The 11,159-nt window shown below is 47.4% G+C and overlaps 1 protein-coding gene across 1 annotated transcript; it reads left to right on the forward strand.

The window, feature by feature from the left end:
* The first annotated feature begins 897 nt into the window (after positions 1-897).
* DYNLRB1 (dynein light chain roadblock-type 1) lies at positions 898-6,709 on the forward strand. Its single transcript, XM_036395696.2, is given in 5 exon segments — positions 898-939; positions 942-1,082; positions 3,591-3,666; positions 4,964-5,131; positions 6,212-6,709. Coding segments are annotated over 5 exon segments (471 nt in total). The 3' UTR covers positions 6,256-6,709.
* The last annotated feature ends 4,450 nt before the right edge of the window (positions 6,710-11,159 follow it).

The raw sequence follows: 11,159 nt of genomic DNA on the forward strand, positions 1-11,159 counted from the left end.
ATTGGATATTGGGAAGAAATTCTTCCCTGTAAGGGTCATGAGGCTCTGGCACAAATCACCCAGAGAACCTTTGGCTATCCCTGGAAGTGTCTAAGGCTAGCTTGGATGGGGCTTGGAGCAACCTGGAATGGTAGGTGTCCCTGCCCCTGGCAGGGGGGTGGCATGAGATGGCCTTTAAAGGTCCCAAGCTATTCTGGGACTCTCTTTCACTTCTAGCAGAGCCTGAGGTCAGAGGGAAAGTCCCAACTGCTGCTGTTGAGTGTGTAGAACAGAGCTGGGGTTATGGGGATGCAGTTCTTGGATGTGTTATTTTGTTTTGCCATCAGACTGTGGGACATCCCCAGTCCTTCCTCCAAGGGAGCAAAGAGCTCTCCCTTTCTCATGGCAGGGGCAGCACCCACCTTCACCCTCGGGACACGGATCCCCGGCGCTGTGGCAGGGAGGTCCCCGGGCTTTAGGGTGCACCATGCCTTGGAGTGGCTCTGCCCCTGTCCCAGGGGGCTCCGGCTTGCGGCTATTTGGCGGAAAAGAACTTCCCACACCGGTTATGATGGAATCACAGAATGGTTTGGGTGGGAAGGGACCTTTAAAGGCCATCTCATTTCACCCCCTGCCATGGGCACCTCCCACTGCCCCAGCTGCCTCCAAGCCCCAGTGTCCAACCCGGCCCTGGACACTTCAGGGATCCAGGGGCAGCCACAGCTTCTCTGGGTAACCTGTGCCAGGGCCTCCCCACCCTCACAGGGAAGGATTTCTTCTTAATCTCTAATCTAAACTTCCTCTCTTTCAATGTGAACCAAGCCCAATTTGTCCTGTCACTCCAGGCTCTTGTAAACAGACTCGTCCCATCTTTCCTTAAGTCCCTTTCAGGTACTGGAAGGATGGGGTTTCACGCTGATGTCCCTAAAGCGGGATCAGGGACCACCGCGTCCCCGGCAGCGGCCTCGGGAGCTTGGGGGGATTTGTGCGGGCTCCGAGGGGTGGAGGGTTCGGGGCGGCGTCTCGGAGCGGGCCCGCCCCGCGCTCCAAGCGCTTCCGGAGCAGCGCCGGGGCCGACACGGGGCGGAGGCGGCTCCATCATGGTGGGTGAGGCCGGTCCGGAGTCCGGGTGGGGCCCCTGTGCCGCCCTCGGGGGTCTCTGTACCTCCCCGGGCCTTGGGGGCTCCTGCGGCCGGCGCAGGGCGGGGCGGACCCGTCCCGGTGCCGGTCCCGACTCCCCTCAGGCACAGGCGCTGCCCCGCGGGCGGGGCCCGGGTAAAGGCGAGACCCCGCTGCGGGGACCGCGGGGGCTGGGAGCGCTCGGCTCGGTTCGGTTCGGTTCGGTTCGGTTCGTGTTGGGTTCTGTGTCCGGTTCTGTGTCGGGCTCCCGGGCGGGGCCGTGTTTGTGCGGGGCGGGCCCGGCGGTCCCGCCCGTTCCCCCAGCACCGGGCCGGGAGCGCTGCGGGTCCCGGCGCTGCCTCCGCGGGGCTGCCCTGGCTCTGCCCGGCCCTGAGTCACCGCGGGGAGAGGCCGGATCCAGCCCAGCCCCGTGCCGGGGAAACGCTCACTGCGGAACCTGCATTTCCTACGGCTGCCAGGGCACTGCTGTAAAGCTGGAAGCAGTCAGGAAAAAGAGACTGGTTTTGGATGTTTAATAACCGCGGCTGTATTTGTTCTGTTGTGATTTTATTGGAGGCTTCTCCCTGCTCAGACGTATGGCTGGCTATGGCGTGTTGATGAAATTGGGGATCAAATGTATATCAAAATTTGTAAAGAAATAAATGCTGACCAGAGTTCCAGAGGGAAACTTGAAATTATCTAATAAGATGTATTTTTTAGGCAAACCTAGCAGTTTAGTTATTCCAGATGAAAACAGGAAGATACAGGCTGCTGTTGTACATATAGCAAAGGATATTTAGCAGCAAAATGGTGTTGAGGGAGTGTTTATTCTCCTTTTCTAGAGTGCATCTCTCCTCCTCATGTGCTATCTCTTGCAGTTATCCAGCCCTTCATTAAAATGGGGTTTGCGTGTTTCATGAATTAAATATGTGATTTTGTTCTCAGTACTATTTTTTTGGTCTGGTGAGCTGCACTGGCTTGTGGAGGAATTGGAGGAGCAGGACCTTCTCCCATCAGCAGCAGTGAACTGTCAGAGCAGATCACCCACCTGTGAGTTAGATCAGCTGAAGGTGTTAAGAGGAAATTAAGAACTCGTATCCTTCTTTATGGATGCTGCTTTGCATCTGAAAAGGTTTGTTAAGGTCCTGTGAAGGAAAGTATTTAATCAGGACTTAAATAGTACTAGTAAGAAGGCAGGAAATCAGATCTTAATTTCTTAATAGATTTAACATTTTTCCACTATATTTTCCCAGCATTTATACACCCTTTCATTTGTTCTTTGTTTAATTTCCCTTGTCTTCCATTTGAGAACAGTCCAGCATTCAGAAATAATCAAGAGTTCTGTTGAAAATACTTGAATTTTTCTGTGCTGGATCACACAGAAAAACTTCTGCTTCGTAAGACCAGCCTGGGGGCTCCCATCTCTTAGGAGCCACGGGCTGTGTTACCAACAGCACCCTGAGCAAAGTGCTGGTGCTGCTGGGGCTGAGCTGGTGTTTGTTTTGTTGTGTTGGTTGTTGGATGAGGTCTCTTGCCAGGGAACAGGGTGTGTGAGATCTTTGTGCCCATTTGCTGTGGAGGAGGTGGAGAGGGCTGTTCGGGGTGCCCAGGGAACACAGCCTTGGCCAAATGCCCCTTGTAGGTCTCACCTGGTTCAAGTGATTCTGGTCTCCCTTCCTAAACCATTTCTGAGGGACTCTGCCTTGCAAGATCTGAAAGATACTACTCGTTTCTGTTTTCTTTAATGGGAATAAAAAATGCTAAATACTCATCCAGCTGTGGAAATCAGCTCAGGTGTGAGGGTTTCTCACCCTACTACAGATGCCATAGTTATATTTAGATGGGTGTCTTGTAACAGGAATGTTGTGCAGAAGGTACTGAAACCTCTTTTGATGGTTTCTATAGATCAGATAAAGGACTGTTGCCTTGGCCTGCGTTGACATTTTTCCTTTTTTAAGTTGTAAATTATTGGCAGTGGTTACAGCCTTGCAGCCATCCCAGCACAAATCAGAATTACAAACAAAGAGTGTTCATTCATTGTTTTTCCTCTCACTTCTCTTATTTGTAATTGCTTTTGGCATTCATTTGCTAAAAGGGAAGGTCATCTTGCACCCACAATGTATTCTTTTTCCTACTTTTTTCATAAATTCCATGTCCATTTTCAAAGATGATTTTTGTTTGACACCTAAATTGTAGCAGTCTGCCTGCAGCTTCCAGCTGCAAGCCTTCAGCAGGAGGCTTGGGGAGGAGGAGAGAGGGGAGTTCCAGGATGATAATCACAAATGAGTGAAGAAGGCAGATGGAATGAAAGGTCATGCAGAAAAGGTGGCACCAAAGTACAGACACTTGGCTGTATAATCCAGTGTAGGCAGTGGCTTTTTAATCATCCTTGTGCAGCTTTGTGTTCAGCCATGTTATCCTAAAGCTTTGGTGGGAGGCAAGAAGCAGCTGTAACCCTGTAACCCTGCATTGATTTGTGCTTTGTCTTGCAGGCTGAGGTGGAGGAAACACTGAAGCGAATCCAGAGCCAGAAGGGAGTGCAGGGAATCATCGTGGTTAATTCAGAAGGTGCCGTGTCAGCCTCACTTTTCTGACCTATCACTCACTCCAGCCACCCCCTTTGAGGGCTGCTGCTTGTACCACTTGCACTTAGCTTAGAGTCTGGCTTTGGGAGAGGTTTTCCTGCAGCCCAAGGAGACAGACAGTAGTCAGGCTGCAAAAGAAAATTGGTTTCCAATTTCTGGAAGCTCACATTATTATTTTAGGAAATACATTAAGATAATTTGCAAAAGCATTGTAATATTTGAGTTATGGTAGTGTTTGAAACTGAGTCTGTAAAAACTTTCATCAGTAACACTGAGGCTCTCACAAGATGGAAATCTTGCTGCTGGGCCTATCCAAAACCCTGCTGGCCTGGCAGGCTCCAGTTCTTTAGCGCTGTCTGGTGCTTGTGGAACTCATCAGCAAGTTGTCCCTTTGTGGAGTCTCTGATGAGTTCAACAGACCAACTTCTTCAGAGCATTCTCAATACACTGTGAGCAGCCCAAAAATTGAATATTTCCTAGAAGTAATCCTTAGAAAAGATGACAGCAGCTACATGTGAATATACTGAAGATCACATCATGCACCTTGGCTCCTGCTCACTGGTTTTCTATGATAGTTGAGTGGTTTGTGCTCTCTGTGCTGCAGCTGCAGTTACTGGAACAGACACCTGGTTCTGCCCAGCAGAATTTGGTACTTGGCTGCTCTGTTCTGACCCTGGAGCTGGGGTTTGACTGGGTTTTGGAAGGAAAACACATCTAATGGGTGGCTGAAGTGTAAGGGAGCTCTGTAAAGCTCTGGCTGAACAGTGTGCCTGCCCTCCAGGCTGGTTATCACTGAACCAGGACTGCACTCTCAGGACTGCACCTCCTCATAGGGCTGAATGTTGGAGCTGTGTGATGCAGCAGCTGATGTCCTCCATAATCACTGATCCCAGCCTGGTGTAGCTCAATATCATTTAACTGGTGTAGGGGATCCTTTCTGTAGTAAAAAAAGTGTCCCTGTCACGAGAAAAAACTGCCAACATTGGTATTTCTTCTCTCCTTTACAGATTATTATTTTTGTTTAATTTATTTCTATTTTTAACTCTGAAAATGAAAAAGTAAAGCACTGGTGCTACTAGAGGTAAACAGTTCTCACCTACACCTGCGGTCCCACATCTCAGCTTTTTCCTATTTTGTTTTTCTTCATGTTTTCCTCTTGCCTTCAAAGAGAACAGCCCTGACCCTCTGGTGCAGTGGCAACCGAGGTTGGACCCGCTGGTGCCCAGTGCAGGGTTGGTGCTGGAGGTTTGTCCCTGAGCCTTGCTGTCCCTGTCCTGCAGGTATTCCCATCAAGAGCACCATAGACAACGCCACCACCATTCAGTATGCCGGCCTCATGCACAGCTTCATCATGAAGGCCAGGAGCACCGTGCGGGACATCGACCCCCAGAACGACCTCACCTTCCTGCGCATCCGCTCCAAGAAAAACGAAATCATGGTTGCTCCAGGTAGGAGAGAGCAGGGTGAGAGCAGCACTCTGGGAATCCAGCTGGATTGTTCTCACTTGAGACTGACACAGTCAGCCTGGAAGGAGTCTGCCTGCTGCTTGTGTTCACATTGGATAATCCCTTCTCTCCAAGAAGCTGCTCTACTTTCTGGAGAGTTGAAAGCTTTATCATTGACCTAAGTTTCCTTTGTCATGTTTGAATGTGGCAAATCCCTTCCCTCATTTTGTGTAGATCAAAGTAGAAAGTATTAGATAATGCTTGAGAGGGTGCTGCACCCTCTCATGCTTTGTTTTTCAGTATAAAACCCTAGCATTTGGAAAGAAATACATTCTGGGAGCAATTTCCATGCAGAACTGTGGACTGAGGGATAAAACCAGACAGTCCTGACTTTCCAGTTCTGGGAAAAGTATTAGAGCACACTGTAGCTATTAATGTATGTAGCTGGAATCATGAGTGATGGTATACAGCAGCAGCAACCTTCTTTTCAGGAAACATCCTCAGTATTTTGTTGAATTCCAAACTGGGAAGCAGTGGGATGAGTGCAGGTCGCTCATGTGGCAGGAATTCAGCCTTGTCCCTGTGTGCTTCCTGCTGGGATGGGGCTGGTGGAGAGGCCAAGCAGTGGATGGCAGTTCCCCATGGCAGGCTTGGGTCAGGGCAGATCTTAACACAGGCTCTGGTTCGTGCTGAGGCAGCCTCAGATTTCCACAGGAAGCATGGGAAGAGGAATAAGCATTGCTCCAGCAAAACCAGCTGCAGCCCCAGCGTGCCTGTGAGGGAAGGGCAGTGGCCACCATGCACCAGTGTGGCACATGCCTGTTACTGAGTTTCCTGGCACTAACTGGGTTAAATTCAGCTGCTTTGGGAATGTGCAGTTTCTAAAGCTGAGAGTTTTTCTCAGTAAAACCCATAAAATAAATGACCTAACACTTGGAGCCTGTTTTGCTCATTGAGAATGAATGTCAGGGCTCTGCAGTTCCCACAGCACATCAGAGAAATGTGAAAAATGTTGGAATTTACTGTTTCTGTGAACAAATACCAGCAGTGAAAGAATAATTTCTTTTTTTTTTTCCTCTCCAGATAAAGACTATTTCCTGATTGTCATCCAGAATCCAACTGAATGATTACACTCGGTCTGTTTTTTTCCCTTTGCCTGTTTTATTTTCCCTGGTTTATTTTTTATTTAATGGTAAAAGATAGAGCATTAGTGTTAGCTGTGCTGTGACTCTTCAGTAAGGTTTGTGAGAATTAAAGCAGGTGGTTTTGTTGTCTACAAACAGAAAAAATGTCGCTTTTTGTATCACAAGTCGTTTTGAGTGAGAGCTGGTGAGTTGGAATTGGGCAGTAAAAAATGCAACAGATTCTTTTAATAGCTAAGATAATATAATAAAATTCTAATAATAACCAAAAAACCTATTCTTTGTATGCTTCTGTGCTTCTTTCACCACTGAGTTCTGCTTTTACACTCTTAGTTTTGAGTAGCTGTAAATATGACTGCCTGTCCTCTAGTTCTGTCTTGCTCTCTTGGTTTTACTTCAAAAAGTCTGACCATAAGAAATTAAAAAGTGTCACCAGTAACTGGTTTTGTCTTATGTGTTTTTCTTCTGAAGATTTTAAGTTTTCTCATGATTGATTGAGTTTTTCTTCAAAAAACAGAACTCTCCTAAACAACAGAACCTTCCCAAAACAGAACCAAACTGTTTTTGTTTGCCTGTTGCTTTCTCTCAAGGATTTGGCCCAAGGGCATGTGCAGTGCACTCACAACTGGCTCTTGTGTTGAAGTGTTTCCCTGCCACTTTCCCTCTGCTCCAGACAGAATTTTCATGGCTAAGAAGGCCATTGAGCCCACCCATAGGAGATCTCACACTGTCACAGCTCAGTAGCCAGTTTGATCTGCTGTTTTCCTTTAGTAGTTTTTTATTGATGCCATTAAAGACCAAAGAAAAAAGAAAAAAACCCCACATGATTACTCCAAAATGCTCAAGGGGGTTTTTTTGGTGGACTTTTTCTTCAGAAAAAAACAAACAAAAACAAAACAAACAAACAAAAAAAAAACCCAAAAAACACAGGCCAGGGCTGGGGAGTGCTACAGTAAGTGCAGCTCTGGAGATTTTGGTAAAAATGTTGGTGTTGACTTGGGCACCTGTGGCTTTCAGAGCCCCAGGAAGGCTGGTTGTGTGGGGCCTCAAACAGCCAGGGTAACCTGCATGTTTGGGGTTTTCTCTGTGCATTTTCAGACCTGGACATGCATTTTCAGACTGTGTCTGATCTTCTAGGTGCTGGCCATGACCCCGAAGGTCAGAAATGCCTGTTGGGGTCTGTAGCCCTGCAGCATCAGTGCTCTGGGTGTCCCAGCTGCCCCTGTGACTCAGTGTTGGTTGGTGCTGTTCATGAGCTGCTTTGAGCCATTCCATCAAAACAGGGAATAGGGTCTGGATCCTGCCTGGCCTTTGGAGCAGCTCCTGATACACAGCAATTTACATAAGGCCTGTGATCTGCAATAACCCAGCAAGCTGAAGTCTGGGTAAAAACTGAACAGTGAGGCAAGGCAGAAAAAAAAAAGTGACCTCAGTGATCTCTCTCTGTTCTTTGTAACCCAGAGAAATATTTCCTTGGAAGTGGTGACCTGCTTATGGATTTTGGCTTTCCCGAGTAGGTGGCAGTGCTACTTCTCTGAACAGTGGAAAATCTGCAGTGTCCTGCATTCTTTTGGACACTTCCTTAAGGACAGCTGTCCTACCAGTAGTTTGGGACAGAGAGTGTTGAGTGTTGGTTTTACTTAAAACAAGCTGTAATAAATAACCTATTGCAAAACCAAAGATCACGGCCCTTTTCTGTCATGTTGAGATCATAAACTTGCAGTGAAATGACTGAGCTCCTGCTGTGTGCTGGTTGGTTGGAGGGTTGGGGGTTGGTTTGGGGTTTTTTTCTCAAGGATTGAGAGAGCCTGGCATGAAATATACTTGGGGATTTGAATGAAAGGCTCTTAAGCTGGGTTTGGAGTCAAGGAGTTTGTCAGATCCATCTGGGCAGGGTCTTACTTAGACCATGAAGTGCCACCTTTACACCAGCACCCAAAATTAATTCAGATTTATTTTTTAAAACTGGCACGAGGTGAAGGAAATTGAAGAACAACAGCTTCCATTTAGTTACTGTGGAACAAAGTAACTAAACTAAATAGTAACTAAACTAATAAATTAAAGTTTATTTGGATCAGGACCATTAGAGGGTCACAGAGCTGGCAGCAATTTCCATGTATGAAAGTTAGGGGAGGGTTTCACTTTCCTACTCTATCATAAACAGGGTCAAAAAAAGGATGGATGGAGCTCAGATTTTGGTCCTGTGCTCATGACTCTGAGCCTGGTTATTTGTATGGTAAAACTACTGCCAAACTGAGGAAGAGCAGAAAAATGAGCATTTTGGTTCCAGTCCTTTTTTGTAGCCAGGATCACAGGAGGCCTGGGCAGCCTGTGCCACCTGCACCTTGGAGCTGCTCTGTGCTGGGGCTGGACACTGGCCTGGTTTGCTGTCTTGGAAAAGTCAGTTTTGGTTTTGGGGAATCCCTGTTGAAGGCTGGGGAAACATCTTCTGCTGGGAAAACAAACCCTGATGGATTAACAAGGTAATGAAAGGGAGTTTGGGGCATGGCTCTGGGCTGGGAAGGGCAGCACTTGAGGCCCCAGGATGTGCTGCCTCTGCTGAGATAGGGCTTTGACAGAGGAATGGAGGTAACACTGTAAAAGCTGAGCTTGTAGACACCTTCTGTGGATTGGTGTTGGCTCCAGAGCCCTCCTAGGAAACTCCTCCCCTGCCTAAGGTGGCTGATGAGTGTCCTTCACATACAGGACATGGAGGAGCTGTGGCTGCCCCATCCCTGGAAGTGTCCAAGGCCAGGTTGGACAGGGCTTGGAGCAACCTGGGACAGTGGAAAGTGTGAGCAGGTGTTGCCCTGATTTTTTAATATTTTCTAAACCTTCTGATGTTTACATTCTTGTAGCAAACTTTCTCACACACTTTCTGTAAATAACTTATTGTTTTGCATTCTTTTATGGAACAAGAGAAATTTGATAGACTGTTGGTTTGTCCAGTGTCATTGGAGAAGTTGCACTGTCACCCTCCAATCCAGTCACTTTTAGAAAACTATAAATGTTGGAGTCAGAAAATAAACTTCCCTTTGTCTTAAGAGCAGCGGTGTGTGCTTGCGTTGTTTTGTGTCCTATAGCGACAGGCAGGGGTGGGACTGGATGAGATTTACAGAATTCCCAGAATGACCAGGTTGGAGAGACCTTCAAGATCATCGAGTCCAACCCAGCCCCAAGCCCTCAACTCAACCCTGGCACCCAGTGCCACATCCAGGCTTTGTTAAACACCCCCAGGGATGGGGACTCCACCACCTCCCTGGGCAGCCATTCCAGAACTTTATCACCCTTTCCATGAAAAGCTTTTTCCCAATCTCCAGCCTGTATTTCCCTTGGTGCAGCTCGAGGCTGTGTGCTCTGGTTGTGTCAGTGCTGCTGGAGAAAGAGCCCAGGGCCAGCTGAGCACAGGCCCCTTTCAGGAGCTGTGAGAGTGATGAGGGCAGCCCTGAGTCTCCTTTTCTCCAGGCTGAGCACCCCCAGCTCCCTCAGGGCTTCCTCACTCACAGGGTTTGTGTTCCCAGCCCCTCTCCAGCCTCGTTGCTCCTCTGGACACACTTGAGCATCTCAATGTCCTTCCCAAACTGATTTAAGGTCCCTTCCAAGACAAACCAGTCTGTGATTTATGTTTGATCTTGTCTTAGCTACTTCTCTAGGGGACAAAGGCAAAGATCTCACACCAAGAGAGGCTGGGCTAAGGTGAGCAGAGCCACACAAATCCTGGGACCCAGCAGCTGCAGGAGAAGCAGAAGCAGCTGGGGCTGCAGGGGCAGGAGCTCAGGACACTGCCCTGGCCAGCAGGAGCCTGAGCATCAACACAGTTCTGTTGGCAACAATACACTTCCTTTGCCAGGATTACAGGATTCCTTCAGGGAGATTTCCCTCACTGCTGTGGTTTCACAAGATCCAGGAGTGCTCCTTATCAGTGGTGCTACCCTGTGGAATGCTGGCATGTGGGAAGCTCCTTGATGATTCCAGGTCATGTTAGGACAGCTTGCTGGTGCCTTAAACCTTTGACTGATTGGGGGAGAGGGGGCTTGGATCTGAAATGCACCTCCTTAAATGATGAGTTTTGCCAGTGACATCAGTAAGACCAGGCAAGAGAGGCATTTATGTGTGCAGAATTGTTCGGGAAGCTGAGGGCTGAAGGAAGAAGTGGATAAATTAAATCAAACTTATTTGATCCATATCCCACTTCTGGAAGCACACTAACATGCTGAGAAGCTCCAGAGCTCCTAGGAAATGGAGTTTTTTCTCCCTTTCCAGGTGTCTGAATAATATTCTGTGGAATTATGGCCCCAGTCCTGCAATGAGGTCTGCACGGATAAAACAGGCCACATCACTAAATTGGAAAGACTTTCACATTCCTCTCATGGAAAAGAGGTTCACACTTTATAGCAACAGTAACAAGTCCCTTTGCTGAGGATGAAGTCTGTAAGGATCATCACTTGCCAGGTCTGATTCAACATTCCTGCTTTACCTTCAGTATTCTCTGATTAACAGGACCTATATCAGAGATTAATATCTCTACTTGTATCTTAATTATGAAAGTGAATCTGAAGAGTTTATACTTCCTCACCAGTGTGTGCTTGTTTAACTACTGCTTGGTCAAGGAAAATCCATTATATTGGCCATGAAAGTGTTTTCTTTCTTGGGTAAACTCAAAAAGGAAACAAGAATATCTTCAATTCTTGCTAAACATATATTTGTTTAAATTGGTGACACAATAATCGCAGCAGTTCTTTCAAAACTGCATCTTTCATGTATTTTTTTTTACCAAGGTTATACTTAATCCTTTAATATTTTGTGTTCCCTTCTGTTTTGTGCCAATTCACTGTAACAACGAGACACTGCTCCAAATGATACAGCTCCTGTTGTGGCATGCAGTGAGG

The sequence above is a fragment of the Molothrus ater genome, chromosome 17 (assembly GCF_012460135.2).
Source record: "Molothrus ater isolate BHLD 08-10-18 breed brown headed cowbird chromosome 17, BPBGC_Mater_1.1, whole genome shotgun sequence".
In the NCBI taxonomy this organism is placed as follows: domain Eukaryota; kingdom Metazoa; phylum Chordata; class Aves; order Passeriformes; family Icteridae; genus Molothrus; species Molothrus ater.